Source organism: Chrysoperla carnea, chromosome 4 (assembly GCF_905475395.1).
Source record: "Chrysoperla carnea chromosome 4, inChrCarn1.1, whole genome shotgun sequence".
Classification (NCBI taxonomy): domain Eukaryota; kingdom Metazoa; phylum Arthropoda; class Insecta; order Neuroptera; family Chrysopidae; genus Chrysoperla; species Chrysoperla carnea.
The window spans coordinates 76,107,345-76,130,640 of NC_058340.1; the positions used below are offsets into that span (position 1 = coordinate 76,107,345).

A 23,296-nucleotide genomic window follows, 5' to 3' on the forward strand; every position below is an offset into this window, starting at 1 on the left:
TGGCTCTAATAAATGCCTATTGACAATACCTGAATACTATTAAAAATACATAGTACACATATTAAGTTGTAAAATAATGTGATATGATTTATATGCGCTCCCACCATTTAATGAAATTTCTTTTTTTTGGTACGGAGCCCTCAAAAACAGTTGTACTGGACCGAATGGTAAATCTAAACCATTCTCCAATCCCCTTGAACTCACACAAAAAATTTCATCGAAATCGGTCCAGCCGTCTAGGAGGAGTTCAGTCACATACACACACACACAAGAAATATATATATTAAGATTAAGGCCCAAAAAATTATACAGATTTAATTTACTCACCAATCAAGAACAATTTTCATAGTTTTTTTAAATCAGTTTTACTTGTGGCTTTCTGGAAAATCTCCTTTGATTTGTACTCCTACTCATTTAAAATTTCCATTCACTGTGAACGTACATAATTGGTCGCCCTATTTGCTCAGTTGGTTAAGGCGTAACCAATTTCGTTCACGGTATGCTTAGGGTAGCGGGTTCGATTCCCGCCATCGAAACAAAATTAATTTAATTAATATTTGTGATGGCCTGGTTTAGTGCATGGTATATGCATGAAGGAAGTGCACTCAGCCTCTGAAATTGAGGAGGTGATAAATGAAATTATCAGCGGAAAGGTGGTAAAACACATATATGGTATCACAATGGGTTCTAAAGTCTAAGTGTGTCCTTCGTGTACAGCCAATATAACCTAATCTAACCTAATCATGGACATTAAATACATAAAAATCCAAAGTCTAATGAAATAGCTCGCTCTAAATAAAAATTAGCTCCTTTTTCAACAAATAATTTTACCTTTGAATATCTATGTCTATGATGCTTTTTAATGAATTCATTTAATTTGAACATATATAGTTTAAAACAAATAGCTACCGTTATAGCTTACGATAGCGTTCATATAGCTCACTTTATTCTAAAAGAATGCGCAGTGAGCAAGCACAGCTTGTTCATCGAACAAACTGGTACAATTTCTGAATGCATTAAACTCATAGAATAGCAGAATATAATAGAATATAGAGTTCTATGTATGATGTAGAGGTACAAAATTTAGGTCATTGAACTAAATTTACATCATGTAGTATTTAATTATGCTGTGTACATTTTTATTGCAGGAAAAATTATAAAACTACTAGCTGTTAAACCGGCTTCGCTGGGTTGTTTTTGCATATTTAAATATCAAAATTGTTAAATGAAAGACTTTTTTTTTAATTCTCTCTGTGTGTACGGAACAGTAAGATTTTTTTGGCCGATCCCAATATTATGTCTACACTCTCTGTGTGTACGGAAAAGTAAGGGAAAGATCGATAGAAACCCATGGAACATTCCAGAATATTCGAGAAAGTTCTAGAAAATTCGATAGAAATCCATAGAACATTCCAGAATGTTCGAGAAAATTCTAGAAAATTCGATAGAAATCCATAGAACATTCCAGAATATTCGAGAAAATTCTAGAAAATTCGACAGAAACCCATGGAACATTCCAGATTGTTCGAGAAAGTTTGATAAAATTCAATAAAAATCCATACAACATTCGAAAATATTCGAGAAAGTTCTAGAAAATTCGATAGAAATCCATAGAACATTCCAGAATTTTCGAGAAAAATTGAAAGACATTTGCGCCAGTAGCGCCATCTAGTGAAAATTGTACTGTTGACAGTGGCGCCATCTATTGAAAATTATTAGAACTAAAAAATCGAAAGACATTTGCGCCAGTAGCGCCATCTAGTGAAAATTGTACTGTTGACAGTGGCGCCATCTATTGAAAATTATTAGAACTATTTTTTTAATCTATTTTCTATGAATTCCTAGATCATTTTTAATTCCACCCCCACCAAACTCCCTTATTCACAATGCACCCCCACCAAACTCCCTTATTCACAATGGGAGCCTAAGGGCTACCCAATGACATAATCCCCTACCGAAGGTCAATGGTTAGTTTTAGGGAAAATCGGGGACATACAAACAAACACTCTATTTTTATATATATAGATTTACTACTCAAATACTCAAATAACATTCATACATAAACAAAAAAAACTTAAGGACGTTCCCAAAAAAATGAGTGTATGAAAATATTTGAATGTTTGAGACGCTTCATACATTGAGGATGGATTCTGTATTTTGGAAAATAAGACAAAAATCAAAAGTAAAATTTTTCGATTTACACCATAGTTGTTGAAATATTGATGCTTAGAGAAGATTTAGAGAAAAAAAAACTTATAGAATGTATTTAAATGTATTTTGTGGAAAAATTAGTACCGCTTACATTGGCGGATTTACAAATTCGTCGCCAGTAGGCCGTTCAGTTTTTGCCACTCCTACGGGTACTTTACATTACCTTTTAAGTTCGCAAATCCATCAATTTTATCGTCTTATGATATCCCGTTCATTTGTTCTAACTTTATGCATAAAAGAGCTAAGTCGTTTAGTTTTTCTTGACTTAGATCGTAGATCGTAGATCGTAGATCGTAGATAGTTTTTCACCCGCTTTAAGCAATGAAAGCTTCTCTCCCCCGAACAATTTGTTGCTGGTGTACATAGTACCATGCGAAGTGTTATATCCAAGTTTGGATAAATGTTCTCAAAATTTTGTTTTCGCAGGAATGATCAGAATTTGGTTTTTTTTAAATTCTTTCAGGCGAAAGAATAAATTCAAAATTTACGGATTTCTAAACTAAGTTACTTTTTATCTAAATCACTGGGATTCATTTTTTCAAGAAGACGGCTTTTTCGTCAGAGTCGCTATAGGTCTTCTGCCGTTTTTCTAAGTCAGGCAAGAGTCTATTTATCAGGATGAGAAACGTGTTAACTCTGAAAATTTCATTCACAGTAGTCACTTAATAAAAAAATGGATCAAAAATTAATTTTAAAAAATTGGTCTAATTTGCCGCCATAGGTTCCAGCCCTCTCAGCCTATTGGTAAATCTGCCACTGACCGCTTGCTATAATTTTCTTTATAGGAAATTTTTCAAAGAGCGAACTAGTTTTCATGCAAGGAGTTTGGCAAGTGACATTTGCTGACTAATTCGGTTTGTTTAGAAAACTTCCATAATTAAAATTACAACATATGCTTGTATAAAAATAATGATAAAATAAAGTTGAAAAATCGTATCTACAATATTATTATCAGCAAAATACAATTATGGCAAGCTAAACAAAGCTTTTGTTTTGATTTAAATTTTCAAAAGCTTTTCACATTCAAATGGAATTTGATAATTCTATTGCAATTAAAATACGAAAATCAAATGAATATGTTGCATTTTTCAATGATATTAGGTAAGATTTACAGGATGTATAAAAGAAAATTTGCCGTAAATTATGCATTCTATGTAAGCGGGGAACCCGTGACAGTAAAACTGCTCTTACACGGATTTCGAAATTTTCTTAACAAGTATTTTTCAAATACTTGTTAATAATTAACAAGTATTTTTCACTTTCATGGAAATTAATTTGAAGGAGATCATTTTTGAAATTTGAATTTATGTTAAAAAGACCTTGTAAAATACTTTTTTAATATTAATAAATAAATAATACGAAACCAATGTAATGCATTGCGTTACTTTACCAAAACACTAAAAATATTATTATACACTTAACAAAACACATACGCATGTGATGATTATAGTCCTGTTATGATTTTAAACATTCAATTTGAAATTTATCATAACCAGGAAGTTATGGGTATAACCTCTAAGGGTTTGATCCACCAGGATTAGTTTTTATTAATTTTAGTATAAAAAACTTTAATATTATAGACATTCAGTATAAGATTTCATGAAACTAAACATACTCTTTACTTGTTCAATAATATTTTTAGTACACTTGTATGTTTAAATATCTCACATGATTTACAAAAACAAAACCACACTTATAATCAAGTTTTTTTTATAACTTTTTAAGTATCAATAAATTAATTCACATCATAATTAATCGAAAAAATATCCAGTAGCTACTGAGACTGAGTACACTGTTAAAACCAAAAATATGGTTAATTTTTGAAATTATATCCGTTTTTATTTTTTTTTTAAATATTACAACATTACTAATTATAAATTCTTTTTTTTTAAAGTGATTATAATACTTTAAATTAAGATTCATTGTGTTTCTGTCATACGGTCAATATTAAACACAAAAAACTATCATATAATTTTCGGGTTTTAAAGTAAAGAATAATTTTATTTTTTCAATTTTAGTATGCAACGCGAAATGGGGAAAAACAGTATGTATTAAAGACGTTCCCAAAAAATCACGTTTTCTTAGGATCATCTCTAAATTGTATTTATAGATTCGCATTAATGTCCTTTATAAGTAGGTAAATCTTTTAATATTCCTTACGGTGTTCAATTTATAAATTTGAGCTGTTCATGTTTGCGTTTTAAATCATATATAACCTTTATTGAAATGTTTTAAAAGATATGTTTTATTCTTTAAAAAGGCTAATATTCTTAAGATTATTTTCAAAAACTAATATTCATTAGTTAAAAGCTCTCGTTTTTCCATAAAATACATTTAAAGTGAAGAAATGAATTACAATTGTGTGTTATTTCTTCTATAAATGATTTTGATTAATTTATCTGGCCCGGAAAGTAGGCCTCAGATCGAAATTTGGTAAGGAACTTTTTCGTTCGTCTTTATGAGCTTATTCAGGATATTTAACTTTCTACAGTAAATTATAGAACACCCTGTATTAATTTTCATATTTTGTATGACATAATCACATATAGTCTTGTTACAAACTATTTGTTTACCATAATTTTTTTTTTATTAAATTAGTAGAAAGAAAATATTTTAATACGAAAAGAAAAAAGAAAAATAGTTTAGTATTGAAAATCGTTTAGAAAAATTAACTGTGAAAATGTGTGTGCTATGTTTTATTGTGAAAAATAAATATTATTAATGGTGAAAATAAAAAATATGGTATGTCGTAGTTAACTGTAGATTAAACGCAGTACATAGTCTCTTATACCAGCTGTTTTTGTTTATAAATGACAGAGATTAAAATATGTTATTTTTTTAGTAGTATTATTACGGAAATGTCGGTCATAGGACTTCCTTTATATCATGTGATAAAAAAAAATCACAATAATTAATATTAGTCATCTTAGGGAATTTTATATAAATATTTGTTTCGCATTCAATTTTAATATTGGCTTGATGCAGAACAAAGCATCCGGACACAAGAGGTAATCGATTTTCCAAATCAATATTTTTTTAAATAATTTCAACTTTCGTAAAAATATAGGCAATATTGCAACGTGAGTGATAAAACTATTGTGTTAAAATTAATTAGGAAAATTATAATTTTCTCAAAATTCTGAAGGTCTTGTCAAGGGATAAAAAAAAAAGTGCACATAGTAGGATATTGTCAAGAGCAACCGGTGGGAACTATGTTCCTTTCGTATCTTTGTACATTTTAAATGTAGCGCTTATCATCCATAATTTGTATTGAATAAAATCAATACATTTATAAAAATATGACTTATCAAATCAATAAGATACACCATTATATATTGAATGTATAGTGTTGTATATATTCACCAAAAAACAAGTTTTTTGAAAAGAGATACCTGTAAAACACTTGAGCTCGTTGGCTGACGAAGCTGGCTGCTATACCTACAATTACAAATTTTATATTTATATTATGCAAGAATTTTGTTCTAAATATTCAAACATAATATATGTAATAATTATAGTTCAAGAAATTAATATTTATCATTTCTTAATAATTATAAATGTGTGTGTTTAAGAAGATATGCAAGGATTGAATAATACTAGGGATCTCAATAAAATTTTGTAAATACATTTTTTTATTAACAAAGTTTCCAAAAATCACAAAAAATTCCTAGGTCATCAGGCTTTTTATTATTATTTTATTGTTTAAAGTTGGCTGAAAAAATGATGAATCATATAGGTTATCCTTTTCAATTGGATATTTCTATATCAAAAAATCTAGAGAGTATGATAAAAAACTATCTAAAGTATTTAGACAATCTTGTAGTTTATAATAATACCATAAAAATATAAGGTTGTCGTCGATGATATAAAAACAAAATTTGAATTTAATTATGAGTTCATCGAAGCTCCATCATTTGATGAACAGAGGCGATTACAGTTAGAGTTTTAATGATTGAAGAGCGGTATCTATATTATCAAACTTATATGCATCACTTGCACACAATATATTATATATTTTTATAGTTGCGTGGTATTGTAAAGCCAAAAATAACTCATTACTTACTAAAAAGCATGTATTTGGTTTATATGTATGTATCGTGCAATAAACCAAAACTTTTTTACAATACTGTAGATTTACAATCACCTTAAGCACAATCTGAGCTTATAAAGTTCTACGATGCCTTTTTTTCGAAATACCATGTTGTTCACCTACATGAATCCATATGACCATGAGTATCGAAAAGTAGACATCCAAAAATGCAATCCTTTTAAGTTTAATCGCTTTTGGACAAGAAATCTAAACAGATAAAGTTTATGAGTTATAATGGACCCGTAACTTTATATTTGTGTAATTTTGATATATAATTTCATAGACTATAATATTTTTGAATAAATAATGTATTTGCCGTTATAAAATACTTATAACAGAATTCAATATGATTATGAACTCATATAAAAAAAAATTAAGAACTTGAAAGGTGTAATTATAGAGGTCGCTGCCTTACTGCTTACATTCATACATAATATAACAAGATACATTCGATTTTCACCACAGTGAAATCTGGTTATATGGGCCCTGGATGCGAGAAATGTGAGAAACTTCTGTTACTGATCCGATATCAAGTTTACTAATTTTTTTTTCTGCGTATTAATAGTCTGGACAAGTTGCAACGCATTTATTTACAAACATTTTTCCGTTGTGTATGAAACTGGCTATTTCAACCAAGCTATTTAGAAAATTGAGTAAGCCCCTTTAAGTGATAAAATTTACTTGATATTCCAGATGTATATTATGGATATGAGTACTTAGAGAACAAATCCGAGCTTTTCTCGGACAGAGTATCAAGTAAAATTCATGAAAAGTCTAAAGCGATGAATTCGATATGTTGTGTTTCATATCAGATGTTTTTTAATCTATGGTGATTTTTTTCTTTGAAAACAAGGGTAGTTAAATCATCCCCTTAATATAAAAATATCTTTTGTAAGGGGGTGTCTTCATATACTTTTGATTAGCTTACTATTGGAATATTCTGATTGACAAGTTCTAATAGTTTTGTTTAATATTAACCCTCTTTATTTAAAAAAAAAATAAATAAACTTTCATCCCTATAATAATTAAACAACCCTCAAAGTTATTGTGAAAATAGATAAATACATATATTATTATGTATTATCCTTAAACACATGTCAACCAATTATTATCGTTCTGGATAGGAAAAAGGAATGATTTCTTCCCTTATTGATTAAAAAAATGTATGGAAAATAATATGAAAATCTCACCCCTTTATGTATTTACTATACAATTATTCCAATTTGATCGAAATTTTTGATTTTGTGGTTGAAACTAATCTTAAAAAATCAGTTTTGTTATGACTTCTCGAGATTTTTCAGGAGTCTTTGCTTTAGCGATTTTTGGCCCTGAACTTTCAAAAGTCATACTTTCAATAATTTGAATTCAAATTACCTACATACATAAAAAAAGTTTTTATAGGGTACCCAAAAATTAACGCAAGATTCGAATGTTTGCTCATTTGCGTAGTAAACTTGGTTGAAAATGAAATAGTAAAGACAGTTTGACAACTGGTTAAATAGTTTAGGTTTCCTAAAATGGAGGATTCTACGAAAAAAGAACGCGTTTTCACTGTTGCTTGCACAAGGTTTTAAAAATAAAAAAATTTAAACAGCTCGCGGTTTTCGTCTAAACTTTGTTTGAAATAGTGATTTTGCTTCATCAAATGCGAGAAGAGAAATTTAAAATAATTCAGAGAGATTAAAGATCTTTGAATTTTAGATATGCTGTAAATTTTACCAGATATGCTATTCTATCAAAATACCATCTTGCGTTTATTTTTGGAACATTCTGTAGACTTACGATTTTTCCATAAAAAAAAAAAAGAAAATATTTATGTAAATATTTGAACCCTTGTTACAATGAAAACAAAAAAAAAACCATTGCATGACGTACAAAGAATGCAAAATATAAAATATCTCAGACATTTCTTAATGAAAAACAAAGACATTAGTTAAACCGGAGTTTGGGTAATGACAACATAATCAGGGTAGCCATACATCGTCACACAAAAACTTTTTACCTTTTCATTTAATGCTACGAAATAGTTAATTCTAACCATTTTTCATTTTTAAGTAAATAATTGGGACCCAACGTAAAAACGTCCTCAGCACGCTATAAAAATTTCAGCTTGATATCTCTTTTCGTTTTTGCGTCATCGTGATGACAGGCGACAGACAGACAACCGGAAATGGACTAATTAGGTGATTTTATAAACACCTATACCAAAATTTTGTTCATAGCATCAATATTTTTAAGCGTTACAAACTTTGGACTAAACTTAGTATACCTTGGTATATTTCATGGTATAAAAATTGAATAAGAATTTTGTTTAATGAATTTATTCAATTTTTAAACTAGTTTTTTTAATACATTTTGATCTGATTTGTGAAAAGAAATTTGCAAAAAAAAATTTTTTTAAGAATATTCTGTAATTAATTAAAATAATTTATAGAATACAATTAATTTAATAATAATAAAACCGCAAAAACAAAGAACTTCCTGTTAAATCAGATAAAGATAAAGTTTAAATGGAATTCTCGGTGGTAAATTATAAAAATTAGCTCGAATCGGTTTAGGAGGACAAAACTGTGAACTATAGTAAATAATTTTTGATTAGGTACTGTAGTGCTTTATGGGCGGTCCCGTTTCAAATTTGAAGGGAGGCTACTATACCATTCGGAAACCGTTTGACTTATGCGTGTACGCACCAGAAGGAAAAACCAAAAATATTGTCTACCAACAAAGTACTTCAATAAACAGAATTTTCAACCTACCAAACACTCTTTTACTTTTTGTGGTATTGCAACGCATGTCGGATACAGCTAGTTATTTATAAGATTGATTAAAGCTACTTAAATTGATTAAAACTTATACTATAACTATAAGTAACTTTGTTTTTTATTGGCTTAACTCTAGAATACAATGACTTAAGACATAAACAACTGTAAGCAATGCAAATAAAGTACCTGTTGTACGGTGTACGGTCTATAGTCTAGATGAACTAAACTTTACCAACAAAGCATGAACGCAATCTCAATCTAGCTCACTTAAAAAGTGATCTAACTCTCTCTTCAAATAAACTGACCATTGAATAATAAATCTACGTTTTACTTCCTTGTACAATCTAAAGGATACAGTGCATCGTGGAAAAATTTGATGTTATTCATTTATTTTCGGTCCTGTAATAAAAGTAATAGTTTCCGAGATAAAATGGTTCATTTAATGTAGCATTTTATTTGTTGACTACTGAAATTTAAGCTCGTTGTCTCGCTATAGGCATAGCGTCAGAAAATTCTAAAATTTTTATTGAAGTCATTTGACCGGCTCTACCTCGAAATAAACTTAATTAAAGTTCTCGAATCATTAACAAGGAGAGCATTACAGAGGTTGTATTTTTAACAAGTTTTTAATTCTAGGAAAAAAAAACTGTTTGAAATTTTCAAAGAAACTGACTGAACAAATATATATTTAACAAATATGGTGGAAGCGATGGGAAAATCAGGATGTATACCTTACCATGCATTGTCATCCAAACTAAGCAAAATTTCGGCTCAATCGGTTGATCGGTTGATAATTACTTCAAAATTTAGTTCCAAAATTCCACCCGGACAAACATACATATATTGCAAGTTTAATAAACAGATACCTTTAAAAAAAACTGTTTCTTTAATTTTGATTTTCGATTTCCCAATTACGCAAAACTCCAATAACGTTTGATTAAATACTTATAACCAAATTTTTAGCTAGTTGATAAAATTTTTGTGATCAAAAATTGTATTACTTGTACTTCTCTTAAATCCTTAACTTTTTTTATAACCGTACAAGGAAGTTATATGGTGTTTTCACAACAGGTTTTTTTTTTAAATATTATAAAGTTTTATTATAAAATTTCAATATCGTTTTTGCATTTATACCAATTATTATGTTTTAGTTATGGTTTATTTATAATAATGTTCAAATGATTTCAACAAATAATTTTGGTTCTTATAAATTTTTTCCTAGTATCGATATTTTTTGATTTTCCACCAACTAGTTTTGGAGAAATCTATGAAAACATATCATCCATCTATCGTTTTCCCACAAAACCAATGTTAAATATGCCTACTTTTGAAGTCATTTATTTATTGAAATAATCGGGCAACACCCCCTCAAAGTTTCACAATTAATTGAGACTTAGTTCATATGTACAAAAATCAAGATTTTTTATTTAAAACTACCTTCATATCCGCCCGCTTCCCTGGACTTAAAAGTAAAAACCAGCGCTTTATAGCCTCCACATCTCTTGATCTCACTTATACTCCTTCCATAACACTTGAAGGGATTGTTTTACGCAGCTAAAAGATATGCACAGTTTTCAATTATAAAATAGTCATAATTGATCAAAAAAGGTGGCCATGATTTGTTTGACATTTACTGTTTTAAATTTTACAGAAACCATTAATTTATGGTTCAAAAATATGATCATTTTGCGCCATCTGTGATCATTATTTTGAACCATAAATTAAAGATTGGTGCTCGTGAATCCTTATTAAATTTTTTGCTATAATTTGTCCATAAAATAAGTGAATCATATTTAAAACACATTATAAAAGTATATTCGTATCTCATTCTAACTTGAAGTGCGTCTCCACACACACATATACTCAGCCACAGTTTGCTTGGCTAGGTTGCGGCTCGCGTACAATGCATTCATTGGTGATTGTAAGTCATGTTATAATATAATAATATTTATAATAAAATAATAATAAAATAGTCTCAACTTTGTGTATATATGAGTGCTCTAGTAAAGACTGCGGGACGGACGTGAACGGCCAAATCAACCGCTTGACTCACCACTGCTCGCCTCGCTGGTGGAGACGATTTTAATACCTAGTTTAATTTACTGGTTTATGGGTGCCTTTCATTATAATATATGCGATATTGTTTTTATTAAAACCATTGTGATCACAAAAAAAAGTTTGTATTTTAAATTTTTTTGTTTTTTTTGCTAAAACATTATTGTGTGCGTTTACAGTGCGTGAATTATGTTAAAATGTTTCAGAAAAAGTGTCTTAGTGGTTTCAAATAAAATTTTGATGAATACGTGTTTAAAATTATCATAGTGTTTATAGTCGGAAAATTTTGTGATATGTAAATATACTAAATTCACGTAGTGATGAAAATGATTCCAAACTTGTTACTTGGGGGTTTTTGTGGTCTCTGAACACGAATGTCAAAATTTATCTCCGAAGTATTTGGTGTCCAGGATACCACGGGTGCCCTCGGTACCCCGGGCATTGGGTATCTGATGACCGATTCTGTTCAGCGACCTCAAAAACCCCCAAGTAACGAGATAAGTGGTTTCAAATAAAATTTTGATGAAAACGTGTTTAAAGTGTCCAATATACAGGTGGTTCGTTAATATTTGTCGCAAAAAAAGTGTAAAAATACATTTTTCTAAAAAATAAATGTGAAAAAAAATTTCAAATCCTAATTTTCAGAAATTTAACTTGTGAAAATTTTAAGAAATCTATAATGAGTGGAAATTTCACAAATTTCGACGAAACAAATACCAACCTTGAAACAAAAACTGAATGCATTATCAAAGCACATTTAATAGTGCAATTTTAAAGGAAGTGTCTACTTTGCCGGTACCAATTATTTAGCCGGCACAAGTATATAATGCGACAACCACGATAAACAGATCAACCTGTGTTAATTCAATCATCGAATTGACAGCTTATTAAGAACAGAATTTCTAGAGTAAATCAAGTTACTGAAAATTAAGAATAGTTATTTCTAAATATGTACTCTGTCAAAACAAAGTTAATAGTTGTCAATCTTGACTTCTTTTCAAAACACCCTATTCATATAAAATTTTTGTCAATTTTTCTTATTTTAAAACTATTTGGCGTTTTATGATTAAATATTTTTGGATGTATTCATGAATTTTTTCTGCAAGTAATTGTATGACCTTAAAAATAATTGGGAAAATTTTATTAATTTTTCTTTTTGTTGAATGAAAATTTTTTTATGATTTATTTTACAATGCTATCTTATTTTGTAAATTTAAATCACTAAAACTCTTAATTTGGAACCGGTAGACCCGACAACTATAATTGCAGATTTTAGGGGCGACAAATTAGTAGATTAAGAAACAGTAAAATAAGTTTTTATGCTAATTGATAAAACAAAGAATAAGTTATTGTAACATTAAATAGTCTCATTGGTCAGGGCATTTTTTGATCCAAGGAACATGACGGTATGTTCTTTTTAAACTTTACCTCCATTGATGTAAGAAATTTCAATGATTTAAGGAATAAAATACAATAGTCAATTTGAAAAGAAATTAACAGTAAAAAGTAAAAATCTTTACTTTTTACACTAAAACATATTTTTTTCTATTTTACTTGAAAATAAAAGCACATGGACTAACACTCTAACGATTGCTTGTACTCTGATCCGCAAAACTTGGCTTAGTACAGTTTTTATCTCAAACTTTAGATAACAAAGTCTCTCAAGAAACTAAAGAATGATCAAAGATACACTATCATCGTCAAGGTACAACAATATCCCATGCATCTGATGTTATATATTGATGAAACATCTTTTAATTAAAATTAGTTCAATATGTTGTTTTATAAATACAATAAATATTTAAATTAAACTTAGATTCTACAGAAGACAAAAAAAAAAAAACAAATAATATTTACAGTTACATTTTTAGCTGTTAGTAGTATTCAATAGAATTGTCTGTCTGTCTGACAGTGTTTGTATTAAACTATTAAATGTATCAGTGGCGGCTTTAAGGTTGATCGGATATGACACTGTAATTTTACAGGAAATTTTTCAATAATTTGTGATAGCGGTTGTTAGAAGTCAAACTGAAACACTAAAAGATCGGATTTTCCTCTGAAACATAATTATTTTAATTTTTTACCCCTCGGAGGTTTTTGCAAAGATCCGCTACTGATATGTTTGATTTTATTAAGAACACATTACAAGAAATTTGCATATTTATTATTATTTTTATATTTTTAAATTCTTAATAAAAAAAAATGTGATTAGATCATACTTTAATTTGAAAAGGAAAAGCAGATTACAAAAAAAATACAAATAAATGTTAAAACAGCAAAAAAAATTTATTGTTTTTGAATCTTTTTGGTATAGAAAGATATTGTTCTCATTTCGAAAATCGAAATACATATTTAAGAAGATATGGAAGGATTGAATAATACTAGGGATTTCAATAAAACTTTATAAATACATTTTTTGATTAACAAAGTTTCCAAAAATCACAAAAAATTCCTAGATCATCAGGCTTTTTATTATTAGTTTATTGTTCGAAGTTGACTGAAAAAATGATGAATCTTATACGTTATCCTTTTCAATTGGATATTTCTATATCATAAAATCTAGAGAGTGTGATAAAAAAGTATCTAAAATATTTAGACAATCTTGTAGTTTATAAATAATACCATAAAAATATAAGGTAGTCGATGATATAAAAACAAAATTTTAATTTATTTATGAGTTCATCGGAGATCCATCATTTCATGAACAGAGACGACTATAGAGTGTATTGATGATTGAAGAGCGATATCTATATTATCAAATTTATTTTTTTCAATATTTAACGGAGATTTTAAAACGTTTTTTACTAGATTTGATTTTTTTTAAACAATAAATGAAAAAATATAATTAATTATTGATTTTGATTAAATATTTATTAAAAAAAATATTATTGATTTGGAGATTTAATCTATAAATATTTTTGAAATTTCAATTCAAAATATTTTTAAATATTTAGTAAAAAAATGAATTATGTATCATTATTTTAAAAAAACGGGAAAAAATTTGTAACAGCAATGAAAAATTTATTATTTTTATAACATCTGTTCATCAACTATTACTGTACTTGAAGATTTACATCTAAGTTTGTTCTTTTTATGGGTTTTAAACACTCCCAAAAGGCACTTCTTTGACACTTAATCTACATATAGATTTTCATCCATTCAATTCAATTTGGGACGCTTTGTAAGCTCACAAATCCTCAAAATTCGCGAAAATCCTTAATATATCGACACAAAAAAGGGCTGATGGTTCTGGAAAATTGAAATTTCTTTGACATTAATCCAATCTACATATCAAATTTCAACCTTTTAGCAGTTCAATTTGGAGACGCTTTAGAGATGAACAGAGCTTTGAAGACATCGAACAAACGCGAGGAAAATCTAACGCCTGACATTCTTGTGTAAACCACATCCCTTGCTCGCCGTTATTACAATTCCTATGTGTCTCATCATATATACCTCACTTTCTACACTAATTGTACAAACTGTTACTCACAATCTTTGTTCGTAAACAATTCAAACCTTGAAATTTAATTAATTAATCTAAAGATTTAAACAATTAACTGTGTTAGTTGTTTTTTGTGATATGTTTCGCTAAAAATTACATGAAGAGAACAAATTAAACGGATGTTTACTGTATTTTTATATGATTGATTAGAGTGAGGTGTTTAAATACTTACATTGATCTATCTAGTGAAAGGGGGGGGGGGGTAATAAAAACAACATTAAATGTTGAATTAACAACAAGAAAATAACAAAAATACAATATTTTAATAACACCACTAGGGCCAAGCGATGGTATTAGACAATCATCTATACATATACAAAAATACTTCGTTCTGAACAGCATAAACCGTTGATGGTAGAGACTTCGATCTTGGAGGGTGCGTTCTTTTTATGACGTTAGCATCCGGTAAGAAAGGATTTACCAAAATAGGGGATGGAAGTTTTTTTATGAAAATCCGTCATTTTTGAGTCCACTTCTTAACCGATTTTAAAAATTTCTTCACCTATAGAATGCTATATTATTAGCGATTAACATGGAATGTACATTATTTTCAGATTATTAGGGTTCCGCAACAAAAACTTTAAAGAGGACGGAAAGTGAAGAATGTAATTTTCCAACCATTCTAAAATGGTTGTCAAATATTGCGAATGGCACTAGCCTATATAATAGATTTATTTATTATTCTGTGTGTACTTAACGCCTTTTTATTTATCATTGTAATGTTGATGGATATTATTTATGACGGTATGCGATGCGATATGTATGAAGCTGTGAATCTGTAGGTTAAAAAACAAGCACCTTTATGTCTTTGCACTATAATTTTGTAAAAATAATCCTAATCAACTTAAAAATACACTGTTTCGTATCATCTCTTGATGGTTATCAAGGCCGTAACTAAAACCAACCGCTCTTATCAAAACTGTTGTTTCTAGAAAATTACTTTTTCATACAAATAATTGAAATAATAAACAAAAACTATATTGATTGTTTTTGTTAAATGAAATAAATTTTCAAGGTTTTTTTTTTCTAATTTTAAAAAAAATTGGTAACCAAAGCTTGGTGATAAAGCACGCTTTATCAGGTTTTAGGTGAAAAAAAAAATAACCTAGTGAAAATATGTGGTTACAGAGTATTTTGTGTGTCCGTAGAATTATAACTTCCTTTATGAAGCTTCATTTTTTAATCAATATGACAGTCTTAAAACTAAAATCTTCAAAAACATCGTGGTCTATGAAATGATTAGATTATCAAAAGAGTGGACTATTTTTTATAAGAAAGTTAATTCATACATTAGAACAGTATTGTTATAAATTACTATAGTTTCTCAATATACATTTATTTATTCAACACTTGCTGAATCCCTGTTTAAGTCTGTTATCGTAGTTCTATTTTAAGCCATGGGTTGTCGCATGGCAAAATGGGTTTCCCAATAGCATCATTGTTACTTTTCTGGGATGCTTAGAACCCCTAAGTGTATGGAATTCACTTAACAGTTTCTAAATACTGTAATTTTTATACCATGCATATGTGTAATGTGCAAGGTATACTAAGTTTAGTCCTAAGTTTGTAACGCTTAAAAATATTGATGATATGAACAAAATTTTGGTATAGGTGTTCATAAAATCACCTAATTAATCCATTTCCAGTTGTCCGTCCGTCCGTCTGTCCGTCTGTGGGCACGATAACTCAAAAACGAAAAAAGATATCAAGCTGAAATTTTTACAGCGTACTCAGGACGTAAAAAGTGCGGTCGAGTTCGTAAATGAGCAACATACATATAGACCTATGGGTCCGTAGGACCCATCTTGTAAACCGTTATTTTTTCGTAAACATCACTGTTTACCCGTGAAGGCGTAAATTGTATGTATTATATAATTTATATATGTATGTGCAATGTGATAGAGTAATCAACACTATTTATGCATGATATTTCAACAACTAACTCAGTCAATTGTTTGTTTTAACTTGTTTTGTATTATTTTTATACATAAAAGCATTTTTATTGACATAACCTCAATTTTAAGAAATATTCATACTATAAAACAATATTAATAATTGTTATATTTTATTTATATACGCACACAAAGTACACGGAGAACAATTCATGCTAATTACTAAATTTTTTTGGCCTTATTGCGCCGTATGCCCTCTCCATTATATAGCACTGACTTACAGAGAAAACAAGAAAAGTGGTAAAAAAAATTAACAAATAAATCTAAACGACCATTAACATTCCTATCGAACTATCTCAATTTGTGGCCACTCTGTATTTTCGATACGAAAAGTGAATAGCTGAATGTTAATATTTTCGAAAGCAGAAATTTTTATAAAGAATAACTTTTTTTTGGTATACCTGGTAATAAAAAATTTTTCCATATGTAGCCAACTTAGCTAAACACCCTGTCTAAGTTTTTCATATGATGCCAAGTTAATTGGACACACTGTACTGTATAGTGATAACTATAAAGAAATTGAACTCTCATTTTTTTATGATTTTAGATATTTCCATAAAATTTAAATATGTGCCTATAAAAGAACCATCAACCATATGGTTTGTTGGGAAGGTTTTTTTGAAACGATGGAATGGTATAAAAAAAACATTCTTCATTACATCCATCAGATTATTATGTAGTTAATTTTATTGTTTATAAATCATCAGTCATCATCATCAAATCCATCAACTTCAATTGATTGTTTTTATTGATTTTACCATATTTTACGACAATATGGTAAATTTAATTTTCATTTTCTAATTCATCTTTATTATATTCAAATTCCAACATGGAACTTTCAGTGTGGATTTCACTTTAATATATTATTAAGCAGGGCCGTAACGTCCTAGTCCCTAGAATTAAACACATAAATGAAAGCTAGCTAAAAACTGACGTAACAGCTGAAAAGAATGACCCAAAATTAGTGGGTTTCAAAAAAAAATCCATTAAAATCGGATCAAATTTGCTTGTGTTATAAAAAAAATTGAATTTTTGATCTTTATGACGTCATCACAATCTAAAAAATTTAATTTTGCTCTATCTCATGCAAATTTTTTCCAATTTTGATAAACGAAGTATGTAATCCGATTAAATTTGGGCCATACTTTTCAAATTTGTGTTCAAAATTAACCTAGCTCTAATAGATTTCAAGAATGTTGAAGTGTTCGTTTGAAATGTTCCTCGTAATAAATTTTTCAACCATGTTTATCCTTGATCTTTCCAATTATTTACATAAATTACCAGTTACGATTACAAAATATATCATCAATTACAAACATATAAATAATAATTATTAAATTTATGTCCTAAATAAAACAGCAGAACACAATATTAAATATCTATTTAGATTCTCTTCTACAATTTTTACACCTACAGATCCAATTATCATCTTCAAAATTAAAAAAAATTTATTTACCAAAATGGTAAAAACAACTTGTTTATTAAAACCATGAAGGCGTTCTAAACAGTTATTATAGTTAGTATCTTTAAAAACAACAATTATAACTAACCCTTCATTTGCTTCGTGAAACCCAAGTCATTTTAAAAACTTTTAAAGGTGCAATACTTTTAATTGAGAGGTAGTAACACAACAAGTATTTTTCTTGTTTCTCTAGCCGAAAGTAGGGTCTTCTCAGCCGTATTTAACTCCGGGAGAAGTTACGATTGTGTCTTTACGATTGTATCTTTACTAGAAAGTTGAATTTCCTAGCATGTAACTTGGGGCATCTTCCTGACCTTTAGATCGTAGACAACCGAATGGATTGCGGTATTTAAGCGTCTCTGCATAGCCTGAGTGAACCTCAAATAGACAGAGGTAAACAGAACGCGAAGCAATCGAATAAAATTGCGATTGCTTGATAGTTTCTTCCCAGTTTATACTATCAATTTTTAATGCCAATCGAAACGAATGTTATTGTAAACAAAATTACCATCCTTATTAGTCGAACAGTTGCCGAGAAATGACCGCTTAAAATCATCAAAAATTCGAATAATCCAACCGACTTAAAAATTTTAGTTTTTGCTAAATCAGAAATGATACTTTTACTTTTATGTTCGATTAATTTAATAAATAATAAATCATAAAAAAAAATTAATAAATTTTTTCTCCAAATTAATATTCACTAACCATAATTGCTCGCTACGTGCGTTTTTAAAATTATATCAAAATTTACACAACATGACACGATCCAAGACGTTTTAACAAAATCGTAGTACTTAGATCTAGTGTCAGTCGTAGGATTTGACAGTCATTTCAAAACGGTTGAAATTTACTAAGGTCAAGAACGTGTTTGGTTTTGGAAAATTCGTTTAACCGAGGTCTTTTATTTCAGAGACTAAAAATTTTTTAAGTACATAGTATTGAATAATAAACATAAAAATTTTAATTTTTAAGCGTCGAATATAGTGAATACAGTAATACCTCGAATTTACGCGATAGATAGAACCAAGTGATAACCTCGTAGTTGAATCCGGTTACAGGAAGATTTGGAAATCGAGTAAATCGGGTTAGCGTAAGTCGAGGTATTACTGTATCGCCCTTAATGAATACTTATCACATTCAAGCTTGTCTTAAAATTAATAATTTTCCACCTCTGAAAGATAAATTAGCCCCCAATATAAAACCTTAACAATACTCGCTCAAATTTTCACTCGTTCCTAAAAGAATGTCCTATACTACAACTGACCCTAGACTAGACGTATAAACTTTATCATGTTCTATGATAAATTACAGGTGTTAACAACAGTACTAGAATACTAATTATTATAAATAATAATGATTGGTTTGTTTGACAAATATACCGTAAGATAATGACACATTCGAATGCCCTATTTTTAGTAATAATTTCCCCGAAAAAAATAGACTTTAGTATTGCAAAGAAGGTTAGCAGAAAAGAGTGGCTGTGTATTGAAAACTGGATTCATGAGCCCCCAGAACACGAATTACGAGTTTTAGGATATCTTTTTCCCCCACCACATAAGGTATCTTCCATGCAATTGGAGGAAAGAAGATTGCCAGCAAACTTTTTGTATCGGAATTTTATGTTCTTTCCCGATTTGTATAGCCTTGATCACGTGTTCAGCCTCTCCAAGTTACCCAAAATATTCTCTAGCGGCTTTTTGCAACACGTTTAGAATTGAATTATGTCAGGAGTATTATTCTTTGAAAGTAAAATTATTTAAAATCGGAAATATATAAAAGTATGAATCTTTGAAAGTAAAATTTTTATACCATGTATATATGAAATATACATAGTATATTAAGTTTAGTCCCAAGTTTGTAACGCTTAAAAATATTAATGCTATGAACAAAATTTTGATATAGGTGTTTATAAAATCACCTAATTAGTCCATTTTCGGTTGCCTGTGCGTCTGTCTGCCAACACGATAACTCAAAAACGAAAAAAGATATGAAACTGAAATTTTTACAGCGTACTATAGGTCCGTATGACCCATCTTGTAAACCGTTAGAGATAGAACAAAAATTTAAATATAAAAAATGTTCCTTATAAAAAAATAAACAACTTTTGTTTGAAACATGTTTTCGTAAACATCACTGTTTACCCGTGAGGGCGCAAATTGGGCGTAAATTGTATATAGTATGTATTATATGGGGATATCAGTTATGTATGTGTAGCTTGTATGTATATGTAATGTGATCAACACTGTCTATGCATGGTATTTCAACAATTAACTCAGTCAATTGTTTGTTTTCACTTGTTTTTGTGGAAAATTGTACAGTGGAAATATTTTGGAGTAGAAAAATTAAAAGTATAATTCTGTTTTTGAAAAACATCAAACATTCTAACCTAACATTATTTCACGGTCTACAAAAACATTTAATGTAAACAAACACATGTAAACATAAGTGTTTTATTTGAATTAATAATTGAATCAGATGAAAAAGGAAATTTTGTAAACGTGTTTACAATTAGAATTAACTTCTGATACATGTTTATTGTTTTCACCTCGAAATAGAAATTCAAAAAGTTGAAGGTATAAATCAATCGCCAAAAATGAATTAATTTAGAAAGTTTTTCGAATTATTTTGAAACTAAGAAAAATTGACAAATAATGATTAGTAAAAATTTATTGAAAATAGAAAAACCACAACCATAATAAAATTACTTATTAGTTATGAAAAATTTATTGAAAAAAAAATTATTTATAAAAAATTGTTATCGATGAAGTTACGACCAAATAATGGGACGACCACAGCGACCACCCCGATAGCAACACGCTGTTGGCGTCATGCTGGACGTACAGCTAATATTGCCCTTCATACTTGTTGTCATATATGGGTAAGATTTTCTCAAGTTTTATTTTTTTCTGTATCTTCTTAATAAAAGCCTACTTGTCGATTATCGTTTATCACTCGACAAAATCTACTAAAGTTATCAAGTTAAACTATTTATAAATTTCGTTGTAATTTACTGCAATTATTTTGTAATTTAATCAAAATTAAGCCAAAAGAAGTTGTATAAATTATATAAAACATTAACGCCTTATACTTCTCAAAGAGAGTTATGAATACTGCTCAAAGGTCTTCGAATAGGTATAAGTCAAAATCGGTTATTACGACATTGAGGGAACCAACAAATTTTGTTGTTATAACCGATAGTCGTTATAAGCGATATGTACATTTTTATGTTAAAGTACAGAAAATATGTGTATATGTACACATTTCGATCGTTATTACTAAGTAATTACAATGAAAATTGGTCACTATAACCGATATATGAGTTAATAATATCCAAAATAAAGTTCTTTTATTTACCAAAAAATATGGTAATTCTTATAAAAATGATCAATATGTTTATTTCAAACTCTCTGTTAACTAGTAACAACAATTTTCATGAAGTTGCCTCAATCACATATGGACTAGACATGATAGATATACGATTATAATAAGAAAATACTCAAAGTTTTCTTTTAATTCATCGATTCGCTTTATTTACACGATTATATATTCCAATTAAGTACAATTTTATTTTCCATCAATAAAATGTTTGACTTTAAACTAAAATCAATCTCTTTCATAGAAGTAATCATTTTGTTTATTTAACTTCATTGATTTTGTATCAATGAAGTCATATTTTATATTTGATTCCATTCTATTGTAAATACAAATATTTAGCTGTACTTGTTCCAATCATTAGGAAAATTGTTTGAAAGTATTTTTACTTTATTTCAATATGAAACGGCCAACTTCGGGTGTACATTTAGCTGAGACCTTTCATTTTTGTCATCATAATCGGTTCGTCGTTATAAATGATTTTGACTGTAGCTAGGTATGAAACCTTATAAAAAGATTTGATATATATTCTAAATAAATAAATGTTATAACAAATGGAATAAAAATGATACTTATGAGATTTGTAACCCCTTCTAATCCGTCAATCCGTGAATCATTTCACATCGTAATGGAATTTTTGATTGGATTAAATTTAATATATTAAAGGATAAGGATTATTATTTTATAACATTTTCAATACTGATAACGTATAACGTGTACGATATGCGAACGATATAGAAATCATTTAAGAAAATATTTTTTGTCGATCCTATAAAAATTGGGTTATCGTTAACATATACAGGATCCAACAAGAATTTTATTTTAATTGTAATTTTAAAACGGCGAATAGATAAGAGCGATTGCTCTACACCGTAATAAATACATGGCGTTTATTAAAATGCTGATATGATTACAAGTATTGAATAGGGCTCTCCGACAGACGTATTGTGAATATTGCCAACCAGTATAGGTCTGACTCCCATACTGAATACTAAATTCCTTGATTATAGAATTAAATCATTTTAAAATTACAGCCACACTAAAATGATTTGAAGAAGGTAGACAGAGGCCATCTTAAATGAGGAGACCTGGATATTAGTGCATCCTAACTGAAACACTCAGTACTTTGGTAAATAACAAAACGTGTGTACTAATTTCATAAAATCAATTGAATTTATTTATTAACTAAACAATAATAACACTATACGGTTTATAGAATGATCGCTTATAGCTTCTATAACGTGTGGATTTGTTTGTTAAAGTCGTTAAGTTCGTTCTATGCAGTTCAGCGTTCAGGTCTATATCGTTTATACGTTCGTACGATTGAGGACAGTGAACTCAACTTTAGTTACTTACCATAATAAATATCACTCAGTTCACCAATAAATAAATATTTTTAAAACGCATCCACCCAAGCTTTCAAAAATTCCCTACAAAACAAAGTTATAATTAATGGATGGCATTTTAGGCCACGGTCGAAAAAGGTCTGAAATTTTTTTTTCGTCCCAGGACTGCCGCTGTCGATTTCCACGAGACTTTGATATCTTTAAATTTTCAGAAAAATTAAATTGAAGGAGAGAAAGAAAACCTGCAGGAAATGTTTTACAAAAAATTTTCAATTTCTCGATTAACATTACTTAAATATAGAAATATTTATCATACGCAAAATTATAGAAATTAAACTAAACCATTATTTATGACTAAAACATTTTAAGAAATTAACCGTTATCAATAATTTTTTTTAGATAAAAAGTCTTTCATCTATAATTGAACAATTTTGAGATATTTTCGATTTAAGGTTCTAAAAGATTTAAATTTTTGATGACGCAGAAGAATTACAGTACCAAAGTTTGTACTGTAACTTTTTGAATACAAGGTATTATGTTA

The 23,296-nt window shown here is 28.8% G+C and overlaps 1 protein-coding gene across 3 annotated transcripts in view; it reads left to right on the forward strand.

Moving 5' to 3' along the window:
* LOC123299242 overlaps positions 1–23,296 on the forward strand; it is a 158,867-nt gene that overhangs the window by 115,527 nt on the left and 20,044 nt on the right. The window contains exon 1 of one of the 3 annotated variants that reach the window (XM_044881567.1): positions 20,764–20,915. The exons of the other annotated variants lie outside the window; for them this stretch is intronic. Within the exon in view, the coding sequence (XP_044737502.1) occupies positions 20,799–20,915 (117 nt within the window). The 5' untranslated portion in view covers positions 20,764–20,798. Of the gene's footprint in view, positions 1–20,763; positions 20,916–23,296 lie in introns of those variants that run through there. 3 annotated transcript variants of the gene reach the window in all.